Here is a 17,293-nt window from a genome sequence, read left to right on the forward strand (position 1 = left end):
ACATAAATATATTGTTAATAAAAGGATCTAAGCTGATTTAAGTAAACCCTGCCGGCATCGATGCATCGATGTCCTTGTAATGTTTCTCTCAAAAAGAATATCCAGCCACCGTTTAATATAACTGAATGGGCCACTGTTAACACGAGTGCTTTATAGAGTTAGAGATTTTAAGGCGTTTGTATGCATTTAGTATCCAAGAACGTCAGAAAGTCGAATTGAGGAAAAGACTTGAGAGTATTTAAGAGTTGACTGACTGATTTGTTTTAAATCTGAATTAATTTTAAAAATTTATTGAAAAACTGCATATTATCAGAATATTAGTGTAGGTGGAAGCGAAAGTTAATATAGGGAGGGGGAATCCCCGGTTCAATGAACGCTTTTTAGCTCTGTTGGTGATGCTGACGTAATGCTTTTAGGCATAACAAACTGATTTTCCTATTTATATTCACGACTAAGAGACGGGAATGGGTGTGCAGCTCGAACTATGGAGCCTGAGTGTTTAATGCCGTCCAAAAAACATACAAAGTTCAACATCATAACTAAAGAATGGTATACAAATATTCCTCAATAAAGTCACTCGGGCTAAACTAATCACGTGCGCCGCCTGATACGAAAACCCCAAAAACCCAATGGGAAAAAATTGGGAACGTATTCCCCAACCGATGCGGTCGCACAACCTCTGGGGGTTAAAGGTAGAAAAAATCAATCGATAGATGAATAAAGTAAGATATAAAAATAAAAGTTGATAGTTCGAGAGCTGAGATGAATACATTACAACTGTCAAAACCTTATATACCTAATAACAATAAAGTCAATTAACGCCATAGCGGGTCACGTGTGTTCATACCAATAGGAAAGTATTTACATTCTCCGTCACTGCCACTACGTTTAGCTCCGCCGAATGTAAATACATTAATCTGGTCATAACTTCACTGAAAATTTAATTTATCACTTTCAGGTTAATAGCGCGCCTGGCAAGAAAAAGAACTTATTCTTACGTGTTTTTTGCCCTGACCATGGCAGGTGAGTGCAACTTAATTGATCACTTAGCTATCTTCCTGTTGTTAGCGAAAAACAGCGGAAGACTCATGTTCAAGAAAAAGGAGGAAGAAAATCAAAGAAAGCTGGAAATGTAAAAGTTGAGAGACAGGGTCCCTTGGGCACCTAACTGAATAGGCCACTTTCGATATATTAAAATTCAGGATGAATTTATGTCGAAAGTGTTCTACCGTATTTAGAAAGCTGTAATTAAGCGGTAAGGAAAATTACTAGCTTTAAGTTACCCGCCTTGTAACTATGGGGCAGATGGTTTGAGCACAAATCAAGTGGCATTTGATATGATTCTAGTCAGATTCAGCTGACTGAATTTTTAATTTTGTCTTCTGAAGAACACCAGAAACCTACGAGTTCTACTAACAAAGACCAAGACAATGAAAATGGAAGTACTGATACCACGGCTGCAAACCATCACCATAGCGACTCCTTATTTCGAAGTGAAAGAGACACCTGGAAAACAGTACCCACAAAGGCTCAACACACAAGACCACCGAGAGGAGGGCCACATCGTGGCAGGAGAATAGCTAATGCTACTCGAGGGGCGTCAAGCAGGTCGGTACCGCACCAAAATCAGCGTGAAGATGGTCGACAGCCAATTCGTGGTAGAGGTACCAGGGGAAGAAGAGGGCGTAGTATCAGCACGAACACACCAGGCCGTGGTCACGGAAGAGGAGGTAAGTTAATTGTCGACATCGTAGTTGTCAACTAACGAAAAACGGCTTCTTTAAATGAATGACTGAAGAGATGAAGCACTCCGATTACTTCCTTACACCGTTAAACTGTTGTACTTTAGTGGGCATACCGTATTTATTCGATTAAACGCCGCGGCCGGCCTTAATTAAATTTTTAGCGTTTTCAATGAGGCGTTTATTCAAGGGCGGCGTTTATTTCGAAATCACTTTTTATATATATATATATCACTGACAACAGTTATTGTATGTTATTATGCTGAGATAGAATCGTAAACGTCTGGATGGTGTAAATTACCAAGTTGTACCGAGGTTTTTGGAGTAAACGCCGCATTCTTCTGATTAGGTGCGGCGTTTTTTTTAATATTCGAGGGTCGCGTTTATTGGTAATTTTGTTTCCATCTGCGGCGTTTAATCGAGGTTGGCGTTTATTCAAGGGCGGCGTTTAATCGAATAAATACGGTAATAAGGAACGGGTTGGAAGAATTTGCTTTAGAAAATGCTCTTTGGAATAAGTTAAAGATAAAAGTTAGATATATTTTGGCTTAGAATTTTGATACAAATCATGATGCCGAACATGGCATGGTGTGTAAATTAAAATTTATACACCATAAAATTTCACTTTGATTGGCTTGAAAAAAAAGCCAATTGGAAAAAAATTGGATAAGATTGGCTTGAAAAAACCTCTTCAAATTAACTATCGGGCTCTAACAGTACAATTTGAAAAAATTCAAACATTTTCAGTTCTCTTGGCAATGTTTTTGCCCGTCCGTGGCTTCATACGCCACTAACCTACCCGGCGACAATCGTAAGTCGTTACTACTTTCAAATCTGCGAAGCTGCACTCGTAACAACTTCGAAAACATGCGGCAGTAGATTCTAGGATGCGACTTCTTTTTCCTATATCGGAAATGTAATTCAGGCGGATTTGTCGCAGTCAGGTCGATGTTAATATCAGAACCAGCGTGTTGACCAAATACCAGATCACGGTGTCTTGCTGTACTGAGCACATGGTGTTCTTCTTTTCTGTTAACCGCATCAATCAGCCGTATTTTCCGTATTTACGCTAGGCGTCTTTAACGTCTTATATAAACATATCCGGCAATATTTATTTATTTATTTATTTGCTCCTTATTTATTTATTTAATCATTTAATCACGCAGGGCCTAACAGCCAGCCCGGAGCAGTGCAACGGCAACGTTACGATCCAGTCTTCTTAGGTTTTACACAACCTGATATCAAGTACGAGTGGAACAAGTTGTATGTCTTGGGACTGCGTCACAAATCATCACGAGACAGCTTAAAGAATTTCATGGAGCTGGTCAGCGGCGGCGCCTATAAAGTAAGGCATTTGGAGTGGTTTGGAAATGGAAAAGCTATCGTGACATTGAACACTAAAAAACTCTCAGGACCAGGTAAAACTTAAAAGTAAGCAGTAAATTGACAGTTTCAATAATTAAGCATTGACCTCAAGTATTTTGAAGGGAGTCAGATCATAACATACATTCGTTGGGATTCCTTGTCCTATTACAATCATAACACTAATAACAATACTAACACCTTGTAATCTTAACATTTACCTCATGAATAGATTGAAAGATTTAGGCACCTTTGTCTCCAAAGAGGATTTCGAATGTTGGCTTATCTTATTTGCCCAATCCGGTACAGAATTTTTTCATAGATTTTAGAAAATAAGAACCTGTTTAAAATTTTTAGGCTAAAAGGTGGCAAATTTTAGCGTAACAGGTTCTTACAATCCAGGTTCTTAGTCGCCGGGTTTTATTGTATCATCTTTAGCAAACTTGCGAGACGCCGATGAGGGCTCTCGAAATTACTCCAAAGGGATCGCCATAAATATAGATCTACAGTCTTTGTCACAAACTCTAAATGTGTCTTCGGAAAAAAAGTCCGTCGAAGTAAAACCCAACCTCGGTTAAAAAGTGTACATGTTGATTTAGGCTTAACAATATTTATTTTACCTAAGATTTTTCAAATATGCTGACCGAAGCGAAAAGAAGACCACAAGAAGGCGTGAACTACGTCATTGAAAGGGCGCCAGAATGCAAGAGCATTTTTGTCAGTGAGTTTTCCGAGGACACCACAGTGGAGCAAGTTGAAGCTTATTTTGATGAAGTTGGTTCTTTAGATCTGGCTCGCGGAGTGCAGGTAAACCATCGACTTTGGGAGGAAGATAAAAAGCACAAGAGAGCTATTGTCTACTTCAAAGACAAAAGAAGTAAGTAACATTTTCTAAGCTCCTTTTCTACTAAGTTTCGACCCCACGTAATTTCAGGTTTCGTACACGGCCTATTAAACATCAGTGTCGGATCCAGACCTTGAGGTCTCCAAAATCCCCTGGATCCGCCACTGAGGTATGCCTCGATTCCCGCCTCTCTCTCTCGGGTCCGGCCATGTTCCCGAACAGCGGCTGGTAATCAAACCTACATACTTGTCAATACTGATATGTATGGGAAAATGCCTCAGCTCCGCGAAGCCTTCTCAAAGATGGTGAATCCTAATGAATTTGTGAATCCGAAATAGGAAACGTCCTTGTTTGGTTTTATGTTGGATGAAAAACTCTTCGCCATCAACCTTAACACAGAAGTATTATGATGATTTTACTTTCGATGTAATACGCACCCCTAATACTGAGATTGGAGTAAGATTTTATAAGACAACTGAACGTTATTGTTTAATTAAATGAACGGATCTTGAGCCACGTTTGTGGCGTCAGTTTATTGTATTGCATCCCTGCAGGAGCCAGAAGGGACCTTTAGATCCCGCGACGACGGCAATAGCAACGGCAACGAGGGTGCCTCTTTGTGCGTGCAGCGCACTTTTTTGCACATATATTAGCCGTACCTGCACGACGACGACATTAAAATTTATTTTATGTTCTAAGCAGGGCGTAGACAAGCGAAAACGAAATGTTTTTTTTTCTTGTGAACTTGGGATATAGTTCTTAGGAATTCAGCTCCAAGAGAGTTCGGCTACATAATATTTTCACAAAGGCTGTAAGTATGAGTGAATTGGAATAATCATGATAAAGATTGAGAGAACGTGAATCCTCTCTTTAATTGGCTTTTTCGACGCCGTCCTCGGATCTTAGAGGATGGCTAAATCGCATTGGTAGGTGGGTCGTGGGTCGTACGTCGTGGGATGTGGGTCGTGGAAGGTGAGTCGCACACGAGTCAGTGGCCTCCGTCTTTCGTGTTAAGTCCACAGTCACATAATTTTTCAATAAAGCGAGACCAGTCCATATCTTTTTAGTGAAACCAACCTGATTATCAAAGCGGTGTGGTTAAAGCCTTTTTTCAGGATATTTTTAATTAAAATCTCATCACTGCTTTGTATACCCTTCAGAAACCGGCTGATGCAGCAGGATAGTCCTGATCAATACCGGAATCCTCTTAACGAATGGACTGGTCTGTCCGGGCAGTTCTAACTAAGGTCAAGTGCTCTGAGATAGCTTTTGATTCAAAGACGTTCAGTCCTGCTACTGATATTAACACACTTTCATTATTTGTTAGTTGGCGCGGCCTACCTTTTTTATCACAAGTTTTAGTACCCTAGGAAATTTGCTAGCAAAGGTAGTGAAAATGGGTGAAAATTGTTAAAATTGAAGGCGACAAACTGGGTACGCGTGTTGGGTGTAAAGTTGTCAAAAAACAAACCAAAAAAGCATATGTTCATGACTTCAATTTCATAACGAGATTATTTCATATCATCTTAGAATAACTTAAACGAGGCCTGGAAAGAAAATTGATGGCACGAAGGTTTTCACACCCTGTGATTTGCCCATAAAGTGTTATGTTCTCTATGAACAAATGTTATCAGTTGAAGTTAAAACTTCTTTACACGGACTACCACTAGATCTGTGATTTAGGCTTTTAAATATTGTCACTCAAAGGAAGTTTGCTGTTACTAAAATAGTGCTAGAATTGACGTGTTTAAATGGTGATGATTGGTCATAATTTGTTTTATGGAATAGTCTTCCCTAAACTAAATGCCTAATTTGATTTAAAAGCCATACTGGAAGGTTTTTGTCCAACGATATAGAATGTGAAACAAAGGCCGGGATTAAGGAGTGTTTTTTCTTTTTTAAAACTGGAAGTGGTTTCATTGGACGCATGTGCATTTCACTATGTACGCAGAGTGTGCGAGGAACATGCAGGAAAATGGAAGAGGACCGGGGAGGATAGACTTAGGCCCAGCTCCCGGTCTCTCCCATCGCTCACTTTGCCACCGAAAACATAAAAAAATTCTAGCTCGCGCATTGCGCTGGAGAAAAATTTTGAGCTCTACTTATGAGCAAGTCTACGAGGAGGAAATATTTCGTTGATAAGTTTGCATTACTAAATTTTATCGGAGAAACTTTACATAAATGTTAGGGGTCGTGTAAAGACAGTAAAGGGAGACGGTGCCTTCAAAGTCTAAGAGCAAGAGTCTTTTCGAAGAGCCACTATCCACAAAGCATGACGGCTATTATTAGGCACGATGCACGACCAACGACGCACGACCCACGGCCCTCGACGCACGACTCACGACCCACCCACCCACGCCAATTAGTCAATCTCCGGATCTTAAGGTCCCTATTGACATCAGTTTTCCAAGGCAGAGAGAGTCATGGATCAAGATAGGTCAAAGCACCCCGTAATTTTTTCTTATTACTACTTTTGTGTGTTTTTCTCTGTGTATCACAGGTGTAAAGAAAGCAACGACGATGGATCACTTTTTAAATGAAAAAGCCCTTCACGTGGAGGCTTTTTACCCTTACATGGGAATAACTGGTGAAGATAAGCAACCAAAGGGATCATTGCGACCTCTTCCAGGTGAACCTGAAGGATCCAGACAACCAGAATTCTACAAGTCAGTTAATCGGGACTTAATGGAATTTGTAATGAAGTCAAACCAAGAGGTGAAACTGAGGGAAGAGCTAGACTTGAAAGAACGTGCTCGAATCAGGTGGAACGAAGATGCATATGTGCTGATTAAATATGGTGGACATAAAGTGGACCAGGAGTTCGATGAACAGGTTTGGAAACGCCACTGTTCTGATATCGTCGACGCATTTCTCGATAACTGTTGTGCTAAAGATTTTCCACTGGAAGAGGAAATTTTGGACGAAGTTGCCGATCAGCTGCCGCAAGTCGAAAGGGCACTTCCGAAACTCACAGCGCAAGTAAAATTACAAAAGGAATCTTGCCAGCTAATACTGATATGTCAAAAATCAAATATGCCCGATTTTGAAGAAAGGCTAAAGGTTCGCCTCAAAGACATCAAACGAGAGGTCCTTGAGAGAAAGTTGGAGCAGAAGAGAAAAACAGACATACCTTGCGAAAAGCTGCAACTTCTTCAAAATGCCAGAATTGAAGATATACTGAAGAAAGAAATTAATACCGAAATTCAAGCGAAACTCGACTTAGGCAGCAAAAGCCTTGTCGTTAAAACACCTAAAGATCTGATGGCGTCGGTCATGTCATACCTGAAGCTGCGTCTGGACGAAATCGACCACAATTCCATGCCTTATCCTCCAGAGATTTTAGACATCTTAAAAACCAAAGTCGGGAAACGAAAGATGGCGGCTGAACTGCCAGAGGGGTGCTCCTTCAACGTCGACGAGAAAACCAAAAAGGTCATCCTTATCGGGCGAACACCGGAGGAAACTATACAAGGCAGGACGAAGGCGATGGAAGTGCTAATCAGCGACCGAAGTCTCGTTGTTAACGACAGAGATAACCATCTCATAGGATCCGAAAAGTGGAAAGATCTTTGTAAGAAATTGGAAAAGCGGCTTAAGATCCGCACAAAACGAGAACTATCTTGCATTGCCGTCTTTGGGTTCAGGCAAGATGTCTCAGAAGCTGTTACCAAAATGAGGGACTTTCTTAACGAGAAGAAAGCAACAGAAGGAGAGTTCAGACTAGGTTCGTCGATACATCGAAGGTTCTTCAATGAGTTCTACAAAGATGAACTATCCAAAATCAAAGAAGAGCTTGCAATTGCCTTTCACGCAGTCGAGATTTCTTTAGATGAAAACGGCGATCGAATAGTCTTTTCTGGAACTGAGGATGGCGTAAAGGAGGTAGAGGAGAGGTTGTACCTTTTGCAAGAGCAAATTAAAGAGAAGATGTTTAATATTTCCACACCAGGCATGCGAAGCTTCTTAGCTCAAGAGGATGGAAAACGGTTGATCGCAGCTGTAGAACAAGAGCAAAAGTGTGTTATCGAAATTACGGAACAAAACGGAGACCAACGTGAAGACGATGAAAGTGACGACGATGAGCCATTGAGCACCGGTAGTGACGGTGAAGACGAGGTTGATGAAAATAAAGAAACCATAGTCACCTCAGCGGGAAAAAAGGTTATCTGGAAGACAGGAAACATTGAAGAAGAAAAGGTTTGCCTTACTATTCTTTTTGCACTTATTCACCCTGAAAAGGAACACCAAAAACCAAACCAAAACAAACAAGTGAACGAGTTCACAATACAACGCTTTTGTGAAAACTTCGTTTCATTTACTGAACCGTAGTAATTCCCACTCTAACTTCCGGTTTGATCTGGAAAGTGTCTCCAAAGGTTTATCAGGTTTTTGAACTGATAAAGTTTTACCCGCTCTAAATAAGTTAGTTTGAGAGAACACAAGGTATAGGCCATCGGACCAGTATATCGATCTGACGAAACTGTTATTCATTGCAGGCAGATATTTTAGTGTGTTCTGTGGGCTCAAACTTTAAACTCTCCATTGGTGCGGTTGCAACTGCGATGAGCAAAGCCGCTGGACCAGCACTGCAAAAAGCCTTGAGAGAAAAAGAGGATGAGACAGCTGACCTCGGTGAAGGCGACATTATTCACACCGTTCCTGGAAACCTACCCTGCCGCTGGGTAATTCACTGTGTGTGTTGTCCATGGAAAGAAACTGCTGAGCAAAAACAGGTTGGCAGGAATGAACAAAGTCGCATTTTGTTAAACATAGGGATTGAATAAACCCTGTTTTTGGTTTTTATTAATCTCATAAGCGAGGTCAGGACTACATAATATTCTCATTGAGGTTCGTCATTGAAAACAAGTGACATCGCAGGTCCAGAACTAATTGACACTTGCTAATTCGAATAATAAACCTGTGAAACTACTCTGTCTTGACGTTTATGGGATTCCTTCGCAAAATCCACGAAGCCAGGGCACTGGGATTTGTCGATAATGCTCAGCCCTAGCTGTTTAGACGATTTCTGTGGAAAAGGGGTGGTTCATTGAGTCCGGCCCTTCTATGCTACTTAAGATATATTTGTTTTGATAGAAACGAGTTAATTTCGCTTAAGTAATTATGTGCAGTCATATTAATGAACCGAAGACTATCTGTTTGGACTACCTTCGTATTTCAACCAATGGCCGAAGGTATCAAGGAGCCCTCACAGTGAATGTCGGCCGTAATATTGAAAGTATTTCAAATAAATAATTAAATAAACAAGCATGTGCTATCGAAACTAAAAATAACCCACCTGTTTACAGGGTTCTTGCTTGGTCCAAACTCATGTTACCTCTTTGGTCCAACAGATTCTCAGAGATTTGTTGCGGAAGTGTTTTGACAAAGCTTCTTTGCTGGGGGCGAGCACTATTGGTCTACCACTGATAGGAACGGGTAACCTTGGTTTCCCGTATGACGTCGCTGTCCAAATTATGATAGAAGCTGCTCTTGATTACAGTCAAGCAAACCCAGACTCACCTCTAGAGGAGTTCAGATTCATTGTGTACTGCGGTGACCAGCTTGGCATTACAGAGTTTGAAGAAAAGTTTAGAAAGTTTAAGAAAGAAAACTATTCAAAGCCAAGGCCCTCTAGACGTCCAGCTGACCTGCGAAAAAGACGCCGGATGACCCCTGTATCTGAATTTAGTTGTAAAGAGGTTTACCTCGAAGGACTTACGGTGAAGCTTGTAAAAGGAGACATCACGCAGGAATTTTCCGACGCAATCTGCAATGTAGTAACCCAAGACCTTGACATGGAAAGTGGCAACTTAAGCAAAGTCATTGCTGAGGTCTGCGGCGAAGTGGTGCAAAGAGAGCTACGTTCAAAAGCACCGCAGCGTCCAGGAGAAGTTTTGATGACCTCAGCTGGATTGTTATCAACCAAGAATATTATACATATGGTTGTAGTATCTGGAAACAAGAAGCATCTTCAGGCATGTGTAGAGAAAGCCCTTAAGGTGGCTGATTCCGAAGGGTTGGATTCGGTGTCCATTCCAGCGGTTGGTAGTGGAGGATTGGGATTATCCCCTGAGGACTCGGCAGAAGTAGTTTTTAAAGCAATCGCTGCGTTTGCTGACAAACCTTCCCAATCCGTTTATGACGTGAGAGTTGTGGTCTTTGACGACTCCAAAATTGGTGCATTTGTGAACGAGATGGAAGACTTCCAAAGGGAGAACGCTCCTGTCAGTTGCTCCGAAGCCAACGAAGAGGTAGCAGATGCAGCTTACAATGACGAAACTCTGGAGGCCCCAGCGGATGATCTCCCTACATATTGGCGACGCCAAAAGGTAATCGTTCATGGGACCACAGAGTCCTTTGAAGCAGTAATAGAAGCCCTAAAGGATGGACTCATAAAGGCATGCAAGCATCCGCGCGTTATAAAACATGATGTCATCAACCGTTTGTCCAAACGGTGTATACGTGACCTAAAAAGAATGGCACGTGCACGAGATGTGAAATTAGACCAACCAGAAGCCGATACCATCAGACTGGAAGGGCTTCCTAAAGATGTGATGGACATAAACTCAGAAGTGTCCGATGCCATCGATGAGCAGAGGGAACGAGAGCACAGGGAAGAGCGAGCAGAACAAACGTCCAAAACTGTTCAATGGTACATGGTCGACGTCTCAGGAAAACTGGAGCCTTTCGAAAAAATGGCCAACAATGAAATAGACTCAGCATATAAAAGCAAGAAACCGTCGCTGCTTTTTACGCATGAGGATTTAAAGGCCGAAATCAACTTTGGGACCATGGAAGTTACATTTTTGAGAAATGGGAGGATCAAGCAAGTCCAACGAATAGATGGTAAGAAAATGCTATATTTAACTTTAGTCTGTTTAGCGTCTGTCAAAATAGAAAATGTCAAGTCAACGTAGAAAAAGTAACAAATAGTAGATCAACTACAATGCTTTCAAACAGACCATAAGACAACAAAAAAGGCAATTAACCCCTGGAAAAATACCACTGACATACAACCAAATTTTGTTTGTTCTGTTCAAACATCTTGGATGCCAGACCCCAGGCCCAAGACTACAGTCGACAGTCCTTAGACTGAATTCAGATCCAGGGCCCAGTTGTTCGAAAGCCGGTTAGCGCTAACCCAGGGTTAAATTTTAACCCAGGTTTCTTTGTTTTTGTTGTTCAAAAGCATTTTTCAGGATAATTTTCTCTATTCTTTTTAGAGCATCAAATCATCAAATTGTGGACAAATAGAATAAAACTGAATTTGCTTTTTGAGCTGTCATATCTGAATTGAAATTTTACACTAGCCCTGGGTTATCTTAATCCTGCTTTGATCAACCCAGCCCTGGGCCCAGTTGTTCCAACGCCGGTTAGCGCTAACCCAGGGTTAAATTTGAACCAGGGCTTCTTTTTCTTTTCATCAAAAGCACTCTCTAGGATAATTTTCTATATTCTTTTTAGAGTATCAAATTGTAGGCAAAGAGAATTAAACTGAATTTGTTTTTTAAGCTCTCAGTTCTGAGTTCAAATTTCGCACTAACCATGCGTTATCTTAACCCACCTTCGAACAGCCCGACCCTGCACTCTAAATTCTAACTTTTGCATGGACTTTTCGTGTGTAGCCAAATAAAACAACGACAGCAATCAAAGCATCAGACTGATAAAATTTAAGACTTCAGAATGACTGTACTGCTTTGGTTAAACTCGTGGCCTTTTTGGAATGGTCGAAATCTGCTGGAAGTATATTTAAACGATTTCACATTGCCTGCCCCCCCTTCCCCCCCCCCCCCTTTTTTTGAAACATTGTGAACACTTACGATGAGGTATAAAAAGACAAATTCGATGTTAATTGTAGATTTGAAATTAAATGAGGAATGAACATCGTAGGCACCAGCAAAAGTTAGAAAATTGCAAAAAGGTCTAAAAAGAATTCAAGGTTCTGACGGGACGTCGACATATCAGGTACTTCCTCGTTGCTACATTACCATTTGAACTCTGAGTTTGTATCAAGCCACTGACGTCGGTCAGATCCAACAATTTATCGGGCTTTTCACTAAGTTCCATAACAGGAATGAACATAGATTAAGTATATAAAACTGAAAAAATTCTACTGTTAACTATAGAGGTAAAAATCAACAAAGTGATCATCGCGGTTGTTCAGCCTACTAACTTTTTTATTTTCTAGTTGATTTTCTCCCGCTAATGATTTTACAGTGAGCTCCGTGAGAGAAAATATTTAACTCACAAGAAGACATTTGTTTTTAATTAGTCTATCCTCTCCCTGATGAATGGGACCCCCAGCCTCGAGACGAGCGCGGTAAAGAAGAGACTCTGCATTTGGTCAGCCTTGCACAGGACTCCCAAGAGTTCAAAACGGTCGAAGAGAAGTTTCTTCAGTCGCTGCGTGGGAAAGTCTCCATAACCAACATAGAAAGAGTTCAAAACCCATCGCTGTTTAACGCATACGCTGTGAGAAAACAAACTATGGATTTGAAAAACGGCCCCCATGAAAATCAGCTGAAACTTTTCCATGGAACAAAGTACGAATCTTTTAAGCCCATAAACGTGCAAGGATTTAACAGGAGTCTGTGTGGTAAAAATGGTGAGTCAGGCATAAAGTGTCCTTTTTTTTAGCTAGCAGCAAAATGATCAAAGAGTAACTAACCTTTCCTAGGGGGCAACATAAGGGCTAAGAAAACAAGCATGCAGGCACAAACACAGTTCCCTATTTTCCTGCTCCTTATTAACACGGTCAAACGACAAAAAATTCCACCACTTCTGTGCTCAACGGCAGTAATTTTTCTAAGTGGGAAACACTGTTTGTATCCCACACGGGATGCATATGAATTTAGTTGCTATTATGTGACCATGAAATAGCCAATGGCTGCGAAGCGATTGATCAAGAGACAAACAAGCTAGAGCTTTACTGATCGGTGAGCCACACATGACGCTAGTCATACATAAACCCCCCAATGGGAGTTATTATATTCTATTTGTTAGAACTAATGATGGGCCGCGGCATTTAGAGCTGTCTTCTCTTGAGAAAGCCCTTATGTTGTCATTACAGATCAATTTAGGTTTATGGGAAACTGCCCACCTACCCCTCCAGTGAAAGCCATCATTTTGCCCTAAAGCCTTGTTTTCACTAGTGCATAAGCAGAAGCATAAGCACAAGCACATGTGTAAGCAAGTGAAACTGGGTCGACATAAGCATAAGCAAAAGAACAAGAAAAACGGACAACTTCATTCTCCTTGTGCTTGTGCTTGTGCTTATGTCGTAGCTTAAACTAGTGAAAACTGGGTCGACATAAGCACAAGCATAAGCACAAGGCCGTGGACCAATCATAGGTCACTTTGACCCAGACCTTATGTGAATATATCAAAAGCAATATGGCGGACGCTTCGTCGGCTATCTTGTATATCATCGGGTTGAGGAGAGCTGGTATTGAGAATTGAGTCAAATATGCCATTCTGCGCGTGCGTATATGCCCTTATGCTTATGATTATGAGCTAGTGAAAACCAGGCTTAAGTGAGAACTAAGTGTTAATATTTGCATAGGGGAGGGGTAGGTTGGCAGTCTCCCAGAAGCCTGAATTGCATGATTCGTCATTACAACCTAGTTCCTCAGTGCCAGTGTAAAAGGTACAAAGTGGCTGTTTATTAATTCCTGTGAAGGCTAAATTAATCATCCAAATAGAAAGAGAAGAGATTGTTTACATCCTCAACCGCAGAGGAAGTCAGTTCATCGAGAAAAGGTTTTATTGAATTTTGTAATTCAGGTACTTGTAGCTCATTACTATGCAAAAACTCACTTACAAACCAAGTGATGGCGCTCTGATATGTTTGTTTGCAGCGACGGCCTACGGCGATGGTGTTTACTTTGCAAAAGATGCCAGTTACTCGGAGACATATTCACAACCAGGCCCTCACGGTGAACGCTGCATGTACCTGGCGATAGTGCTTGTTGGGAAGTACACCGCTGGAAATCAAGGAATGAAGAGGCCACCCCCAATAGATCCCAACAAACCAGAAATTCTTTACGACTCGGTCGTCAACAAAAAGGACGATCCGACTATTTTTGTGATTTTTAATGATTTCCATTGCTATCCCGAGTACATAATAACATTCAAGAAACCGTAAAGAGTAGTTAAATTAGCCCATTCGGGTGGTTGGTAATTGAGGTTATTTTAACGAGTATCATCCTGCACTACCTATAGATAATTAGAGTTTCAAATACATGTATTCATTGTTGGGCTGCCTGGGCAACCCAATCATAATTTGGGCTTCGTCTTCAGGGTCGCAAAAAGACAAAATGGCGGACGGACCACGTTTCCCGTCCCCCCTATGATTGGGCACCTTTTTTGACTATTGAGGAGAGGATGGGTCATTTTATTCAAAATATTTTCTGTTTCTGATTGGCTCAAATTCTCCGGCTAATAACCAGCTAGCGTTGACCAAATATGGTACACGCTTACGTATATCCGCGGTAAAAGAACATCAATAGGGAGCTTAAGCAAAGGCGTTTTGGGGGGACGCACGTCAACTGGAATTGAGACCTTTACTCTTAGCCACAAGTTGCTCGGCAACGTTTCGGCAACTTTTAATTTTTTTTAGCATTTTACTTTTTTCGCGACATTTATTAGCTTTCGAAAGAAACGTCAGCTAAATTCAACTGGTTTATACTACTGTGTGAGTGTGTGGACTCCAGGACTGGCCCAATCATCAATGCCAGCTTGCACGCCTTTCCGCGAGTTCAGTGGTATCACATGACACGTTTTTCAAGACGGCGGACTGTCATCAGGCCCGATTAATCCTATTGAGGAAGCTAAAAGGCTGGGGGCAAATTTCGCTACCCCGAGTTAGCTAAAATGGCTAGAGAAAAAAAATCCAGACGAATCCGGTCAGTAAAATCTGCAATAAACCAACTTCACGTGCAAACAAGTAAAATAAAATAGCAACTATTCGGCAACTTTTTCGGAATTCAGCAACTTTTCGAAAACTTTAAAAATAAAATAGCAACTTTTAGACACTTTTATTGGCAACTTTTTGGGAATTTATCGGCAACTTATGGCTAAGCTTAATGACTTTACGCTACCAAATATGTATCGCTAAGTGCCTTTATTCTTATAGAGGCGATTTGGCCGAGAATTTGGGCTAAACCACTGTCCATGACTAAATTAAAAAGGTCCATTTCCGGTTGACGTGCATCCCTCAAAATCGTGTTTGCTTCAGCTCCCTAATAGTTCAGCCTATCGCCAAAAGAGGGACGGCAAACCTAAAGCCTTGTGGGAAGCTCAGCTAGCTCAGTTGTCTTCATAGGGCTGGGGATGATTGTGGAAAATTTCACACGTTTTGTCTGCAAGAAATAGCCGAACTTCTGCCCAAAAATAAAAACATATAGTAGAAAAGCGAAATTACTACCCAACGGATGACAATTGATATTTGAAGAATATCTTTGGAAATTAGAGAAAGAAGGAAGGCTAACATCTGGGAATATAATTTTTTGCCAATATTTTGAAAGGTACGCCTTTCTTCTTCAGGGTCTTTGCTTTCTGTTGTTCGTATATTTTATAGATGATTAGATCCTCTACTAGGATCCGGTTTTTAATTTTTTGTAACGTTGTTCCTTGCTTCCAAAACTTAAGTCTTAGGCTTAAGTAAACATCCTATTATCATCTGAATTTGCCGAGGAACAGACAAATGAAGACCAGAACTTTACATCGATCGAGGTAAGCTTAATGATTTGAAGTATGTCAGAATTATTTTTTTGAATTATCAATAGCTAAAAATTATTGGATTATGCAGATCTTAGAGGGTGTTATCGGTCCAGGAAGATTAAACAAACGCCCTCGAGGATCTGGATAATTCTTCAGATCATACGAATGCCGAATCCCGAATCTAATAATTACTGAATTATTCCCTCATTCCAGGCCAGTGAGCAAGAAAAGAGGCCGAGTCTCTAGTGGACATTCTTATCATCGTCACCTGAGCCTCGCGTTGGTTCTTTTGTTGACAGGAATTCTGGGAAGGTGTAAGGTATTAGGGTACCAAAACCGATAACACTCTAATCTAAGTAGATTTCAGTGAAATGTTTAGCCGCATTCAGAAATGAGAATAATTATAGCAGGATTAGCTACAGATCTAGATATCCCCGTTAAGTTAGTACTTGTATGATGATCATGCTCTATACCACTTTCGATCCAGCCAGCCAAAAAAAATCAAATGTTGACGACAGGGAATCTCCATATTGCTTTTTTACGCTCAGATTTTTCCGCGCACCGCCATTTAAGAATTTTTTGACGTCGTGTGGTCTTAACGCTATGTGTTGAAATTTCTTTTGAAAGTCAACGGCTGGATCCAAATCAGACTTCCTTCAATCATAATGGTGGTGGGCACAATAGAAAAAACTATATATATGTACATACATTTCATGGTAATCAGCTCCCGATTTCATCTCCTTCTTTACTGATAGTGTTTGCTAAGTGGGCAGGTCCCTATCAGGAAATGTTCACTGTGAACGATGCAAAGAGACTAATAACACGTTAATGGCTTAAAACCGCGGATATGCTATTATGATTTTCTTGCTTTGAAACATCCTTTCGACATTAATCTAAAGAGACTTTAAGCAATTTAATAGTGCAAAGAGCATATATACGTATATACTGAAGTGGTTAACACTGTTCTGTCATATTGTATGTTTAAAATAGTAAGAGTAGAGATTTAAACAATTGTACGTAAAAATTACCCAGATACATGATTTGCATGATTGTATATCTAGCCGGATTTTTGATAACGTTGTCGCCAAATGGACCTTTTGCATCGAACAGTTGTTTTATGCCAAAGTAGCTATTATAAAAACTAAGAGTGCAACCATTGCTTTTTTTTCTTCTCCTCCTTTCCTTCTTCTTGCTCTTTCTTTTTCTCCTTTCCTTTTACTTCGTTACTGTGATTTTGGAGATTCTCGGGCTTAATAAACCTGCCTTTTGACGCCTTTTCACTCAAATGACCACACATTTCGTTAGGGTTGGTTTTCAAAAAATCGGCTAGATATGGAAAAGGCAATATTAGTGATATCTGATAAATAATTTCAATTGTCTGGTATCTAGCAAATATATGAGAAATAATCAAGTTTTTAAATAAATTAAACAGACGACCGCTACTTTAGTTAAACTTGTTTGGCTTCATGAGGTTGTGGTGATAGTCTTTTTTACGTCATCCCCTGCCTGGTTGTCTCATGGACACTCTCTTAGGGACGGATCATTAGAAAACTAATGGGGTGGGCGGGCGAAGTACAAAAAAAATATTCTCCCAAGGGAAAATTAAATGAGAAAAAAATTCATG

At 40.6% G+C, this 17,293-nt stretch overlaps 1 protein-coding gene across 1 annotated transcript; it reads left to right on the plus strand.

The window, feature by feature from the left end:
• Window positions 1-2,929: 2,929 nt before the first annotated feature.
• Window positions 2,930-17,100, plus strand: LOC140925312 (protein mono-ADP-ribosyltransferase PARP14-like). Its single transcript, XM_073375316.1, has 7 exons — window positions 2,930-3,160; window positions 3,730-3,981; window positions 6,449-8,145; window positions 8,445-8,681; window positions 9,300-10,794; window positions 12,221-12,553; window positions 13,806-17,100. The coding sequence occupies exons 1-7, from the start codon at window positions 3,058-3,060 to the stop codon at window positions 14,090-14,092; spliced, it is 4,404 nt and encodes a 1,467-aa protein (XP_073231417.1). The 5' UTR covers window positions 2,930-3,057; the 3' UTR covers window positions 14,093-17,100.
• Window positions 17,101-17,293: the final 193 nt, after the last annotated feature.

Source organism: Porites lutea, chromosome 14 (assembly GCF_958299795.1).
Source record: "Porites lutea chromosome 14, jaPorLute2.1, whole genome shotgun sequence".
In the NCBI taxonomy this organism is placed as follows: Eukaryota; Metazoa; Cnidaria; class Anthozoa; order Scleractinia; family Poritidae; genus Porites; species Porites lutea.

What these genes read in the sequence shown, in the direction of transcription:
- LOC140925312 (XM_073375316.1), top strand. Translation starts at nt 3,058, where the DNA reads ATGGAGCTGGTCAGCGGCGGCGCCTATAAAGTAAGGCATTTGGAGTGG. An exon ending in GCAAGTCCAACGAATAGATG is followed by an intron (nt 10,795 to 12,220) that starts GTAAGAAAATGC and finishes GTTTTTAATTAG; the next exon opens with TCTATCCTCTCCCTGATGAA. An exon ending in GAGTCTGTGTGGTAAAAATG is followed by an intron (nt 12,554 to 13,805) that starts GTGAGTCAGGCA and finishes GTTTGTTTGCAG; the next exon opens with CGACGGCCTACGGCGATGGT.